The 15122-nt window shown below is 55.0% G+C and overlaps 1 protein-coding gene and 1 pseudogene across 1 annotated transcript in view; one reads left to right on the forward strand and one right to left on the reverse strand.

Annotated features, from left to right (window-relative positions):
* ZC3H7B (zinc finger CCCH-type containing 7B) overlaps positions 1–15122 on the forward strand; it is a 55629-nt gene that overhangs the window by 15688 nt on the left and 24819 nt on the right. The window contains exons 2-7 of the mRNA XM_060025731.1: positions 5284–5342; positions 8517–8550; positions 8683–8880; positions 9720–9878; positions 12260–12340; positions 13167–13223. Of these exons, the coding sequence (XP_059881714.1) occupies positions 5290–5342; positions 8517–8550; positions 8683–8880; positions 9720–9878; positions 12260–12340; positions 13167–13223 (582 nt within the window). The 5' untranslated portion in view covers positions 5284–5289. The remainder of the gene's footprint in view (positions 1–5283; positions 5343–8516; positions 8551–8682; positions 8881–9719; positions 9879–12259; positions 12341–13166; positions 13224–15122) is intronic.
* LOC132434342 (large ribosomal subunit protein eL31-like) lies at positions 2246–4416 on the reverse strand (annotated as a pseudogene).

Raw genomic sequence — 15122 nt, forward strand, 5'->3', positions numbered from 1 at the left:
TGGCTCTATGATCCTGTCCTGCAGAATTCCTTCCAGAAGTCCTGCAGCCTTCCTGCATTCCGTCATCCAGCCTTCTCTGTCCCCTTTAGTTCAAACTGGAATTATTTCTGCTGGTATAATCCCGTCTCTGTTTCCGACTTCTGCTGATGGCTGATTTGATGCATACTGATCTCCTTACCACACGGTTGTTCAGCCACACCCTAGGTGTTCTCTTCAGAACACTCCTTCTCATTTTTTGCAATATGGATAAGCTGAGAATGTTCTGATTCTTCAAGTTCTGGTGCCTTTTGTTAAACGATTCCTTCTTCAATTCATCTCTCTTCTCTCGTGTTTTACCGTAAGCGGTAAGGAGGACTCATGCCACAACTCCCATACCTGGCTTAGGAAGCTCCTCTGCTAAATATCGTTTCATCGCTTGCAAAGTCTACCTTCCACCGAACGCTAGAACACTATTCGGCCAAGTCCTTTGCCACTTTCTAACAAGGATCACCTTTCCTCCACTTTCCAATAACCTGTCCTTCATCTTCATCTGCGGTCTCACCAGAATTGCCTTAGTGTCCGTATTTTTACCAACAGTCCTTTCATGGCAGTCTGGGGGTTTTTCTAGCATGTACCTCAAAACTCCTTCAGCCTCTACTCATCGTCCAGCTCCAAAGCCACTTTTGTATTTTTACTGTTTTTATTTTTACTGTATTTCTACTGTTTGTTATAGCAGCACCCCACTTCTCAGTACCAAAATCTGTATTCGTCTAGCCAGGCTACCAGAAGAAAATTCTGGATCAGAGCCCTACCCTCGTGACCACATTTCACCTGAATTACTTCCTCAGAGGCCCCTTCTCCAAGTACAGTCACACTAGGGGTTAGGGCTTCAACATATTAATTTACTGGGGACACAAACATTTAATTCATAACAACCACCTATAAAAAGGTTCTTCCCAGGGCAGGGAAACTGAGGAAAAGGGAGGCGTGTGGGGCATTAGGTGACTGGCAGTTTTGCTAATGAGATGAAATCTATTTGCCAGCCCTGGCCTGGGAACTTTACACTCAATAAAATGAATCTAGAGTGGTCGATATATAGATCCTGGGACAGGAAATTGAGAGAAACATATTTTTGTGTGGGAGCCTTCCCCCTAGTCACTCCACAGACACATCTGCCTTCTGTGGGACACAAGCGCTCATGGACACCAAGCACAGGCTCAGGTGCCTGGGAAGTTTGCTGAGCGGTTCCGCCTCTACTGTGCCTTTGAGGGGGGAGGGCAGCAGTGTCTTTACCAACCTAAAGTCAGCAGTTGTAGGCCTTGTGAGCCGTCTGAGCCTCACTCTCCCCGTCTCTCAAATGTGGGTCCCAGCATGGTCCAGCCCACAGTCAGGATCAGATAAAATGTGGAAGATGACAGTGATTTCATAAACCATCACATGCAGCCCGCCAGAAGGCCTGCCCTCCCTGACACCAAGGAGCCAACTCCTACTCAACCTTCAAAACCCAATTCAGACGTTGCCCCTTTTGAGGAGCTTCCACTTTCTTTGTGCCTCATCCCAGCCTGTTTACCACAGGAGCCTGGTTTGGGGTACAGCTGCTGGGATATCTTTGTATGCCTCTAACTAGGTTGTAAGGCCTGAGTAGGGAAGGCACCCAGGCCTTCTCATCTGCATATAATGGGCATATGGCAAACGTTGACTTGAATGTCCAGCCACAGGAATTCTGATCTAACAGCCACCATTTATTAAGTGTCTGCGGTATACCAGGCCCTGAAATGAGTGCCTTCTATGTATTAATCCTGTTGATGGGTGCTAGTTGTAATCTCCAATTTACCCGGCAGGAAACTGCCACTCGGGGGATCCAAACCCCTCTCCATAGCCCATGTCCATGGCTGCACTGCTCCTTTGGGATTTTGGTGGTTAGAGAAGTGGATTCACGCCCACCGGGTGAGGAGCCTTCTTCATGCTGCCTGGGGCAGAGAATGCTTATTCCCTGGCATGGACTTCAGACTTATCAGGAATTACCACTGGGATGGTCACAGGCAGCATTTGTTTCTGTTTGCTCAGACCTCAGGGCCTAGAGAACTGACTCAGACATGCGTCTGACCACTGAGGTTTTCTGAGAGGACTTTGGGCTGAACGGGGCCGGGGGTTGGGGGTGAGGGAGCGTAATAGGTCAGGTGTTCCCACGAGGCATGGGCTGGTGTGGGGAATTTTGTGTGTGTGTGTGTGTGTGTGTGTGTGGTTCTATAACTTTATTGGACGATCACCAGTTAGTTCTCATCCACATTAACTGTAGATTTTTTAAAGTGGTGACAGGTACCTAGGTAACCAACTTATAGAGTTTGTTTGGTAACTCTTCATTATGTTTTCTGGACAACCACACACGGATACGGTATGGGACATTCCTTATTCCTCTGACCTAGACAGTTTTGTTGAGCCTGGTGTCAATGCGTCCATCTGGAGTTCCCATCTTCTTTGTGGAAGATTTCTGGATTTCTTTGAGTGCCCGAGGGGCGCGCTTCTTGAAACCCACCCCATGGATGTGCCTGTGAATGTTGACAGTATTCTCTGGTCGCTACCTCGTTGATGGTGGACCAGCCCTTCTTCTTCTCGCCACCCTTCTTTGCGGGAGCCGTCCTGCCGGGCCGGGGTTGGAAAAGATGGTGTGGGGAGCTGGACCAGCTGGAAAGGTAAAGAGAGGCTCCGGGCTGGATAGGACAGAGTCTGATTTGTGGTTTGAAAGACCCCTATGATGACTTTGAGGAGATGGGGGCAGTGAGGAGGCTGGTCCTTGTCTGGGGCAGGTGGTGTGGAGGGATGGGCGTGGCAGCTGTGGCTACACCTGTGTGTGACGGCCAGCGGCACCTTCCCCCATCCAACAGCTCCCCTGCCGGTGCCGGGCCTCCCTGTGTGGTGATCGATGCACCCTTGTCTTCCCCACCTGAAGACCCTCTCTTCCAGGGCAAGGACTGGGCCTGACCCCAGGCCCCCAGGAAATAGGGTGAATGAGTGTGTGATGGTCGTGTCGACGGGACCAGGAGCGGCTCCATGGAGGAGCCAGGCTTTGAAGGATGGATGGAATTTCGTTCACAGGATTGAGAGGAGCATGGCTGCCCAGGTGGAAGGAACTGCAGAGGCGCAGGCTAGGAGACAGGAAAGCCCAGCAGCCTGTTCCGGCTGGAAGCCTGCGTGGGGCATGGGTGTGAGGATGATGAGAGCTTGTGTCACAGACAGGGACACTGAGGACAGAGAGACCGACCAAGAGACCTGCTCGGCGAGGCACAGGCGGCCCAGGGCCACTGCAGCCTGCCTCCTGCAGGAGAACAGGATCTTTGTGTCCATCCCAGGAGACACTTGCAGAGGTTTTGGCAGGAGGGAGGGGCGGTGCTGGAGGACACACACTTCCGCGGTTGTCGGACTGTTTCTCTGAGCCAGGCGCTCTGCACGAGTCTAACCTCTCAGGACAGCCAATGCGGTGGGAGTGCCATCAACCCCACTTTCCCCATCAGGAATATGACTGAGGTCCAAAGTCACATTGTGTGCACATGCTGGCCTTCACACCCAGGTCTGAGTCCAGAGCCCTGGCCCAAGGCCCTGGCAGGGCAAGCAGGCGTGTAGTGAGCCCTTGCCAGTGGCCCTGGCCCTGCCTGGGGTGGGGAGCTGCTGTGCGCGACAGTGTTCTGGGAGCCTGAGGACGCGGTGTGGCTCTACCCCTCCTGGGAAGGACAAGCGGGAGGAGGGAGGTTCTGGTGGCCTGAGCTCTTGGCTCCCACACTCTCGTCTCCTTGGATCCTCACGGACACCCTGCTGGCCCCGGGCCACACGACGTCTCACAGCTCAGAGTGTGGGGCAGGATGTGGCCCTTGACAAGCTGGGTTCCAGCCCTGTTTGCCCGCTCACTGGTCGAGTGACCTTGGGAAAGAGAGTTCACTTCTTCGTGCCCCACCTTCCTCATCTGTAAAACGGGCTTAGTGACCCCTGCCTGCTTACCTTATGTGAAGACAACGTTGTAGAACCCAGGTGGAAATAAAGGACAAGGAAGTAGAGAATTTTTGGAAGGTGTCAATTTGATACACTTGCTGCCTCTCCAAAGTAGCTGGGTGTTTTTTACCTTTTTACACCTCTTTGCCAGTGAGGCAGTGAGGATCCACTCCCTGTGTCCGCATACCGGCCCTCTGTGGATGCTGTGCGGGGGCCGAGGTACAAAGCGGGAGGCCCGTCCCCCAGTCCCGGGCTGGGCAGTCCCACCTCCCGGCCTTGCCCATATCCTCTTGCAGTAACGGTTTGATGGGGCAGAGCATGGAAAGGGCCCATGAATGGCTGGGGCAGAAAGTGCTGGCCAGCTGGGCCATGGGCACCCCAGCCTCAGATTCTGACCCGGGGAAGGCCCAGCCCCCTCCTGGCTGTCACTGCGTGGGACCAGCTGACCTCCATGGTTGCAGGGAAGGGGAGCCAGGTGGGCTGCCTGTATCTGGCCATGAGCTCCCAGCTCCCGGGGGCTCACCCTGGAGGTACCAGACCCCTAGCTGCTCTGTCTGAGCCTCCCTTCTCCTTAAGCACCCCCGCCTTCAGTTTTCACTCCCTTCATCTCCGGAGCACATCCCTGTACGAGTTCAGTGCCTTTCACTTGCTGTGCAACTTTGGGCCATCCCTCAGCCTCGCTGAGGCTCCGTCTCCCTCATCCGTAACGTGGGGAATTCCCTCCACCTCGCCGAGATGGTGCAGGTACCGGGCCACCCCGGCCTGGTGCAGTGGGGACCAGCCAGCTCATGAAGGGGGCTCCCTGAGCTTTGGTTTCCTCCTTGGTAAAATGGGGACAAAATGACACCCGCCTCATGGCAGATTCAGTGAGACCCTTGTACAGAGTGCCTGGCCCACGTGTGGTGCTACATTGTAGCTGTGATCATCGGCATTGTTTTTCTGTGTCTCTTCTCCCCAAACTGTGCTTAGTGGTGAAACAAGGTTTCTCCCTTGAACTTGAGGGTATCCCGTGCAGTATTGCAGCCCCAGCCATGCATGGGAAAGGGCAGGTGGCCTCCAAGCAGGCTGGGCCCATCAAAGTCACTGTGCAAACTCAGGGTCCAGTGGGATGTGGGTGTGGAGGGCAGAGCTGTGTACCTGGTTCAGACACTTTGTGTAGACCTCGAGACAGGTCACTGCCCTCGGGGACACTCCTGCCACCCGCCCTGGCACCTGTGAGGTGGGGTGAGCACGGGAGTGAGGGAGCACACATTGGGGGCTTGGGGGTTGGACGGTGACTGGCCCCCGCTGACTGCCTGATGGACTGTGTTCTCTCCCCAGAGACTGATGGAGAGGCAGAGACGGAAAGCGGACATCGAGAAGGGGCTGCAGTTCATTCAGTGAGTGTGCGGTGGGCCCGGCTGGGCAGGGTCCTCTGAGGCATCCCCAGAGCACGCGCTCTCAGGCTGCCTGTGTGTTGGGGAGCGGGGAGGTGGGACAGGCTGGGAAGGGGCTGGCATGGCAGGGGCCGGAGTTACCCCTAACCCTGAGCCGTGAACCTGCCCCGCACATCTGCGCTCCCTGGCCCTGGTTACCCTTTGGTCTCATCTGGCATATCCTTTTACTCTCCGCCTCCATGCCTGCTCCTACGCTCCCTGTTAATTCTCTTGCTTGTCTGTGCACATCTTATAATAAATCCCTAGTTCTTGCTTACTGAGCATGTCTTTCTGGCTCCGTGCTGGGCCCTTCACATCCGTCATCTCTCTAATCTTCACAGCAGCCCAGTAAAGCAGGTGGTCTTGTCTCCATTTTGCAGATGAGAAAACTGAGGCTCAGAGAGGTTAAGAAACGTGTTTACAGTCACACAGCTATTAAATGACGGAATTCTAACCTGGGTCTCGCTGTCTCCAAGCCCACCTCTCTTTGCATTATTTACCCCCTGTACCCACATGCCGTGTTTGTTTTTTCATCTTTTTCTTTACACGTAAAAGATTTTTACTCACCCTTTTCTTTACTAACGCTTTTCTTTTCTCTCTCTGAAATGGACCCTCAGAGGCATGTTTATCATGGTGCTAATGAAGCATAAGCTCCTGGCCCCTCGCTTGCGCGGGTCCTTTCTGAAGCCCCGAAAGGCTCCCTAAGCAATTCTTTGTTTCTCATTTTGTGTTCTTTTTCTTAAGTACGACTCCCCACAGAACTGGGATTTGCACCTACGCACCCTCATATACTCCCCAATTTTGTTCTCTTATAGAGACCTGCAAAACGCGACCTGCCTTTTCACCACAAGCTGGGTCCCTTTTCACACACACACACACACACACACACACACACACACACACACACAGGGTCTGCTCCTGTTTATATTCACACACCACGCTCTCCTTCCTCAGCTTGCAGCACAGCCACTTTTCCTGGCTCCGGCCGGCTCAGAGCTGCCCTTCACTGGGGGTTCTTCTTCCATGTGGGGGAGGGCTTTGATTTTGGGAAAGTGCCTGAGTTTTATTCAGAGGCCAGTCTGGTGAACAAGGCAAGCCTTGGGAATTCTGTCTTTTTAAAAAATTTTTACTTTACATTGGAGTATAGTTGATTAACAATGTTGTGTTAGTTGCAGATGTACAGCAAAGTGATTCAGTTATACATACACAAGTATCTATTCATTTTCACTTCCTTTCCCATTTAGGTTATTACAGAGCAGAGTTCCCTGTCCTATACAGTAGGTCCTTGTTGGTTATCTGTTTTAAGAATTCTGGGTGTTTTTTTAGTAAATTTATTTATTTTTATTTGTTTGTTTTTGGCTGCATTGGGTCTTTGTTGCTGCGCGTGGGCTTTCTCTAGTTGCGGTGAGCGGGGGCTGCTCTTTGTTGCGGAGCACAGGCTCTAGGCATGCAGGCTTCAGTAGTTGTGGCACGTGGGCTCAGTAGTTGTGGCTCACGGGCTCTAGAGCACAGGCTCAGTAGTTGTGGCGCACGGGCTTAGTTGCTCCGCAGCCTGTGGGATTTTCCCAGACCAGGGATCGATTCTGTGTCCCCTGCATTGGCAGGCAGATTCTTAACCACTGCGCCACCAGGGAAGTCCCAAGAATTCTGTTTTTAAGTCACTGATTTTTGCGGAGCTGGAACTGTGAGCCCCAGACCTAGATCCACATCCCAGTGTCCCTGCTTCCTGGTGGTCTCAGTGCCTGAGAAACGGAGATGATGCCACTTCCCTCCCAGGGTCGTTGTGCTTGGGATAAATGTTAGCCTTGTGTCCTCCTTCCCCTTCCCAAAGGGGAGCTCTGAGAAGGTTTAGCAACAGGCTTCTTGGGAACCCATAGGTTGGTCTCCTGAGGGACTGCTTTGCAGCATACATAGTAGGACCTGCTCCTTTAAAAATGACTGTTTCCTCACGTACCGACTTCATGTGCTTAGCAAACGTTTATTAGGCACCTCTGGGCACAGAGAACCGTAGGAGCCATAAAGTGGTCTGGACAGGTGGGTGGATGGCTTGTGTAGAGCCTTAAACACCAGGATGAGGCGACCTTGAGGACGGGGTATGACCTATTGAAGACGAAGCTGATGCTGAAAGAGGAGAGGCTGGAGGTGGGAGACCAGTTAGGAGGAGAGTGGTGGGGCCAGTGCTGGGGCAGGAGGGACGGGCCCTGGTCTCTGATGGTGGGAGGCAAGTGAGAGGGTGGGTGATTGGCCCCGCTGTCATAATCAGGGACACCTCCTCCAACACACACAGGGGACCTCCGGCATCTCCTCTCACCACTTGTCACTTACTAGCTTAGGCTGCTCTTTTTCGCCCAGGTGTTCGCGGTGGCTCCGGGCAACAGAAAGAGCCCCAGCCCTGCCCTCTGGCCCTGGCTCTGATCTGCTCTGTGACCTTGGGCAAGTCACTGCCCCTCTCTGAATGTCTGTTTTCCCCTCTGTGACATGAGAGACCAGAAGACAAACCCCAGCTCCCTTCCAGCCCTGCCATTTAGCCTCAGAGATGTGCCTCAAGGCTCCTGGGCTGACGCTTTCTTCTGTACTGAGCTGGCATTGTTTTGGCCATGGGCAGGAGAGGGTGCGTAAGACCCCATCTGCTTTTCTGAGTCTGGCATAAGGGGTGAGGTTCTGAGTGCCGGGCCTTGGCTGGGGTTGTGTGGGTTTTGCGGGCAGGGACAGAAGTGCAGAGACTCCCAAACTAAGGGGCCCTGAGGTGGACTTTGGGTGCCACCCAAGGGCCTGCAGTTGCAGGTTTGGTCTGGGGGGACATGGTCGTTCCCAAGGGCTGGTTTCTTAGGCAGAGGACAGCCGGCTGGAGCTGGAGCACTTTCTCAGCATCTGCACCTGGGAAAGCCTGGCTGCCAGGCCCTGGGGCAAACACAAGGCCTTCATCCAATCTTCCATCGGAAACAGAGGGCCAGCATGGTGTTGATTTAAGGAGAAAAAACTGCTATCCCCTGACCCCAGTCCACAAGGGGATGTCTGAGGTCTGAGCTGGGGAGCCGGCTCTAGGCACAGTCTCTAGTCTGAGGCTCTGGCTCCTGGGCCTCTGGGAGGCTGGGAACTCTGGGCCCACCCAGAGCTTGCGTCCTTCTTTTCCTATAGGTCGACCCTACCCCTGAAGCAAGAAGAATATGAGGTGAGCTTCAGGGGCTGGGCTGGGGGAAGGTGAAGGGCGGAGTGTCCCTGGCGGGGGGCTGGGGGCCCGGGTGCCAGGGCTGGGGCTGAGTGGAGAAGGCCCCCTAAGCCACCCTGCACCCTGCCCCGGCAGGCCTTTCTGCTCAAGCTGGTGCAGAACCTGTTCGCTGAGGGCAATGACCTGTTCCGAGAGAAGGACTACAAGCAGGCACTGGTGCAGTACGTGGAGGGGCTGAACGTGGCCGACTACGCCGCCTCTGACCAGGTGGCCCTGCCCCGGGAGCTGCTGTGCAAACTGCACGTCAACAGGGCCGCCTGCTACTTCACCATGGTGAGCTCCTCTCCTGCACCCGCTGCCCTGACCGGGCCCCCGCCGCCGTGAGCCTCTGCAGCTCCACCGTCCGCTCCCGTGGCTCTCGACCCCAGCGCACAACAGACACACCTGGAGAGCTTTTACAGGGCTAATACCTAATAAAGAAAGGTCTACATGATATTGGTGCCCAAGCCCTCCCCCAGATGAGTTAAGTTAGACTCTCGGCGTGGCCTGGGCCCTGGCAGGAGTCTGTGGGCCGTCAGGGCAGAGGGCTGCTGCCCTCATCGTGTCCACCGCCTCTTTCTGCAAACCTCTCCTGCCCCTGCCCCTGGGCACCTGCCCCCCTCACGCCCTCAACCTTACTCCTCTCTCCTGACTTCCAGCTTCCTCCTCCTTCACTCCTCCCTCAGTCTCCAGCCTCCTCCTCTTCTCTGTCCTCGCTCACTGACTCAGTCATTCCCTGACCCTGTGGGAGCCCTGCCGTGGGCTCTGCAGAGGATCCAGCCCATTCTGGATAAACGGGTCTGCCCGATGCCCGTTCCCACTGTTCTGCACGCTGAGCTGCCTTCCGGATTTCAGTCCGTGGTCTGCTGAGTGACCGGGCTCATCACTGTACGGTTTAAAGGCCTTTCCCCTCCATGTCCTGCCAGCGCCCCACAGCAGCCCCTTCAGCTGGACACACGGGTGCCCTCGACTGAGCCTGAACGCCAGAGCTGTTTCCCGGAGCTCTCCAGCCCCTCCCTGACACCCTCCTCCTCTGCAGGGAAGGGAGGCTGGTCCTCAGTCCAGGGGGAGGCAGGAGGCTGGGGGAGGGAAGGTAACAGGCTGACCGGCCGCTGCCTGCTCCTCTCTGGCAGGGCCTGTATGAGAAGGCGCTGGAGGACAGCGAGAAGGCACTGGGCCTGGACGGAGACAACATCCGGGCGCTGTTCCGCAAGGCGCGGGCCCTGACCGAGCTGGGGCGCCACAAGGAGGCCTACGCATGCAGCAGCCGGTGCTCCCTGGCCCTGCCCCACGTGAGTGCGGCCCTGCAGCCTTGCCCGCAGAGGCCAGGCTCCCAGCCTTCTGCACTGCCCTCTCTGGGGCCAGGCACCACACCTCTCTGAGCCTCGCTTTCCTCCGCTGAGACACTGATATTAACACCAGGCGTTGCTGAAAATACAGTGTGTATTGACCTACTTAATCCTTGTGACAATCCTTAGAGATAGAGATAGAGATAGACACTATTATTATCCCCATTTTAAAGATGAGGAGACAGAGGCACAGAGAGAAAGAAACTTACCCAGGATCCTGGCTAGGGGGTGGCAGAGCCGAGACTTGAACCCAGGCAGTCTGGCTCTTAACTTCCACACTCTGAGAGTACAGGGTTGCAGTGGGCACCAAACGGGGTGCCACATGTGCGGGGACCTGATGTCCAGGCTGTCATCAGGTGGGGACGGTCAATGGGAAAAAAAACAATCGAGGGTCTTGCTTGCCCCAGCCCACACACAGCTGGGCACACAGCCCCTCTGCATTCATTCGTCAGCTTAACAGCTGTTTACTAAGTGCCCACGGAGTGCCCAGATCTGTGCCTGTCAGGGACCCACAGTCTATTAGGAGACAAATGGAGACAAGCCTGGGGTCTAGGCCTGGCTTCACTACAGAGCCCTGGCATGATCTCAGACAAAGCACCGCCCCTCTCTGCACAGCAGTTCCACATCTATAAAGTGCCCTTCCTACTTTATCTCTGAAATAATGGGTGTGAAAGGGCTTGGAGAAGGGTAAATGCTGCCCAGGAAGGGCTGAGAGAGTTCAGGAGTGGTCAGGGTCCTGGAGGGCTCCCTGGAGGACGCAGGGCTTGAGTGGGGCTGGGAGAAGCAATTTGGGTGGGCAAAGCAGAAAGGCTGTATGCACAGTGATCAAGGATGCCAGTTGCAGAGAACTGGCCTGTGTTTGGGTTCTAATCTTGAGTCTGCCACCTACTAGCTCTGTGACCCTGGACACACAGTTTAGCCCCTCTGAATCTTAGTTTGCACCCCTATAAAGTGGGGGTGGTAACATACCATGCATCATAGGGCTGTGCTGAGGATGGAATCAGAAAATCACACAGGGCAGTTGGCACAGTGGCTGGACACAGTAAGTGTTCAGAACATTCACTGGTATTATACTTTCTATTTATTATTCTTGCTTCTCCAATTAAGTTTACTTCACAATTGAGAACCTCTCTTATGACCCAGTGCCCAACCTGTACTACATTCTCCAGCATCTGAAGCAGGTCCACAACCGGGTCCCATGACTACCCACTTGTTGGGGGACAGGGTGGCTCTCACCCCACTGTACAGGTCAGGGAGCTCCCCTGAGGAAAGTATCCAAACAAGGACTTCTGGCTTCGAGTTGGAGAATTCCCCCACTTTCCAGTCCTTATGGGTAAACACTGACTGGGCCCTGCTCCTTGCTGGGCATCAGGACCAGAGGTGACCCAGACCCTGGACTCTAGGAGTTCGTCGGTGAGGTGGGGAGGTCGACGAAGGTACAGGATCCCTGTTGTCCCTTTGTAGCCCGGACTGCAGTCACTGTTTCTCTGTTTACTGATTGGTCTCCCCACTAGGCTAGAGCCCTGGGCCTAGAGGCCTAGAGGCCTGGGCCCCGTCTGCCCTGTGGTTTTGGTGTTCCCGGCCCCTAGCTTGTGGCTGGCACACAGCACACAGAAAGTAGTACAGACCTGGAGGGAGGAAGGAATGCAGGTTCTGTAACAGCACCAACCATGGGCCAGGTGCGTTCTAGACTTCACACGGCCTCGCTCCTTTGGGCCTGTGTTCCATCCCTGTGACCTCACTTGCAGAAAGTTCCAAGACATTTTTTGGTGAAAGAAGCAAGTTGTAGAACAAATAATAGGTATGATATGATCTCACTTATATAAAAAAAAGAAAAAAAAAACCCACAAAGCAAAACTAAGCATCCTTTGTCGTCCATATGCGCGTATGTAAATTCCCAGGTAAGATCCGTAGGGCAACAGAGCAGCACTGTTAGCTGTGCTCCCCCTGGGGAGGAGCCTAGGATGAGGGTGGGGCTGATCCAGGGAAGCAGTTGCTCTTCCTCTAACATTTCAGCCTTCTACAGTGACACTGTTACTTGACGAATTGTGGAAACAAAAGGAAAATAATGAAATAAAACCCCCAAATTATTCCTGTCCACTCCCCACAACACAAGGAAAAACAGAAGCACGGGTTCCTGGCCCCAGCCCTACCACGCACTGGCTGTGTGACTGGGGCAGCCCACGTCCCCTCCCAGGGTCCTGCTTCCTTATCCGTAACCTGGGGTAACAGGGACCCCCCCTTGCAGGGCTGCACAGGTGTCCGGAGCACAGCTCGTGAGTCAGGGCAGACTAACCACCCTACCCTGTGTCTTTCCTTCCCAGGATGAGAGTGTAACTCACCTTGGTCAGGAGCTGGCTCAGAAGCTTGGGCTGCGAGTTCGGAAGGCGTATAAGAGGCCCCAGGTAGGTGGGCCCTGGGCGCTGGGGCCTGGGTGGGGATGGAGATGGGGAGACCTGAAGAGGGTGACCAGGAGCCTTTGGGAGATGTGCGTGAGGGGGCCGGGGCCAGGAGAGGACAGAGGGGGTGACAGCAGGTGTTCTTCCCTGTGTTGGCTGAAAGCCCTGGGACGACTTCCAGAACCTTTTGGCAAAGGAAAGGACAGCCAAAGCTTCTAGCTCACCTCAGACACCAGCCGTGCAAACCCTCTCCGTCCCCTGCCCTGGCCGATTTCAACACCCCGGAGGTGGCTTCCGTTGAAGCTGGCGTCCTTTAGCCTCGTGTTCTCAAATCACCCCTGTGTGGTGCATATTTGAAACGTTGGTACCTGTTTGGCTCGTTCAGATCCACGTGCATTCATCTGGCTCCTGCATTTGGCCAGGAAGCTGCACGCCGGGGAGGGTATGGCTCTAGAATCTCTGCCGTGACCTTGAGCAAGTTAGTTCTTCTCTCTCCACCCTCTTTTCCGCATCTGGGATGTGGGGGAAATTATGCCCGCCTCAGAGGGCTCCTGGGGGATCAAAGGGAGAGAGGTTTGAGGTGGTGCCTGGCACAGTGCCGGGCTCACAGTGGGAGCGTGTACCTGGAAGTCCTCTGCCCAGGCCATGGTTGCGGGGAGAAAACGCCTGAATCTGAGCCAGGTGACTGCCTGCAGGCCTGGGGGCAGGGAGCTCAGAGGGCACCACAGACCCCACCCGCCTGGTCGGGGCTCCTCTGCTGCCCCGGCTGGTGGGACCGTGAGCACATTCGCAGAATCGTCATCTCTTCCCACGTCTCTCCAATCTCTGGCAGGAATTGGAAACCTTTTCTCTGCTCAGTAACGGCACTGCGGCTGGTGTGGCAGATCAGGTAGGATGGACACCAGGACCCCGAGCCTCCCTCCCCCACCCCAACCCGCCCCAGGACCAACCTATCTTGGTTCAACCATCATGAGAGCTTTGGGTTCATTCTCTGGGATATAAATGACCGCAAGCAGCAGGGCCAAAGGTATCACACTGAAGGGTTGGGCTCAATCTGTCCTTGTCCCCACTGCTGCAAGGCAGGCCCCTGCCTTGGGAAGAGGGCTGAGTGACAGCTTGGGCCCGGGCCAGGGTCTTGAGGGAAGTCCTGGGACCCACAGCACCTCCACGTCCCAAGAGGGGCCTCCTGTGACCACAGGGGCAAAGTATGGGGATGAGCTGTGGCTGCCGGTGCTGGGAGTGGTCACTGCAGGGGAACCGTCGGGGTACCCTCACTCGTGGACCCCTGAGAAAGAAAACAAATGGCAGCAGGCAGGGTGGGAGTAGGAAGGAGGGAGAAAGGCAGTTGAGACCAGACCACCAGGCCTCGTCCTGGTTGGGGGCGGGAGTGGCAGGGCCCAGCACACACATCACACCCCACCGCCCGCCATACAGGAACTGCTCAGGTGGACTTGGGAAGGGACAGGCCGGAAGAGCGTGGATGGCGGCTGGTACCCTGCCTCTTCGTTGTACGTAAGGGGAGAGTGAGGCACGAGAGTGAGGAAGGGACTTGGCCAGTGTCACACAGTTGGCCCCCGTCCCCCCAGAGCATGACAACACTTTCATTCATTCACTCAACAGACTCCCAGGGAACCACTTCTTGCCCCTGAGCTGCCACTGGGCCAGAGCTGAGTTAGGCGTGTCCTGGCCCTTGGGGCCTACCAGGCTGCAAGGGAGGCAGATGTGGACCTGCCTGTGTAGCAGTCACGATGGTTTGTAACCAAAAATCATTAGGCCTGGCACCTACTGGGTCCTCAAAAAAAATAAAATTAAGTGAATGTCTGAGTCTGTTCAGGCTGCTATAACAAGATGCTGGGAATTCCCTGGCAGTCCGGTGGTTAGGACTCGGCGCTCTCACTTCTGGGACCTGGGTTCGATCCCTGGTCGGGGCACTAAGATCCCGCAAGCCGTGAGGGGCAGCCAAAAAAAAAAAAAAGCCATGTATTGGGTGACTTATAAACAAAAGAAATTTGTTACTCACAGTTCTGGAGACTGTGAAGTCCAAGATCAAGGTGCTGGCAGATTCGATGTCTAGAGAGGACCCACGTCCCGGTTCATAGATGGTCTTCTAGTTGTAACCTCACATGAGGGGCAGAAGGGATCTCTCTGGGGTTTCTCTTATAAGGGCCATAATCTCATTCATGAGGGCTCCACTCTTATGACCTAATCACCTCCCGAAGGCCACACCTCCTAATACCATAATTTTGGGGGTTAGGATTTCAACATATGAATTTCTGGGGGACAGACATTCAGACCATAGCAGTGAGTGAATGAATACATAATCGCAAATAATTTCACAATGCCTGGAGGGAGGTGCTGTTTACCCACTATTACAAAGGACAAACTGAGGCGTAGAGAAGTTAGGAGACTTGTCTGAGTTGGTCCAGTATGTGCCAGGCACTGAGCTGGGGCCTGGGTACGTACGTGCTGAATAAAACAAACATGGTCCCTGCCCTCAAAGAGCTCACAGTCCAGGGCAGATGGACACTAGCCGTTTCTGGTTACAAACCATGAGGAGAGCTCTAGAGGCAGAGGGTGGGGAGCTGTGGGCCACTGGGCCTGGGAGGCCTGATTTAGACTGGGCATCAGCAATCTGTAAGCTGAGACCCGAAGTCGAGAGTAGGGCAGGGGCAGGGTGTGTGGGTAGAACAATTCCAGAGGGCAAGGTGTGTACAAAGGCCCTGAGGCTGGGAGGAGCTCAGAGTATAGGAGGGACCAAGTGGAGGGGGCCCAGTGGGGCTGGAACAGT

Source organism: Delphinus delphis, chromosome 11 (genome assembly GCF_949987515.2).
Source record: "Delphinus delphis chromosome 11, mDelDel1.2, whole genome shotgun sequence".
NCBI lineage: Eukaryota > Metazoa > Chordata > Mammalia > Artiodactyla > Delphinidae > Delphinus > Delphinus delphis.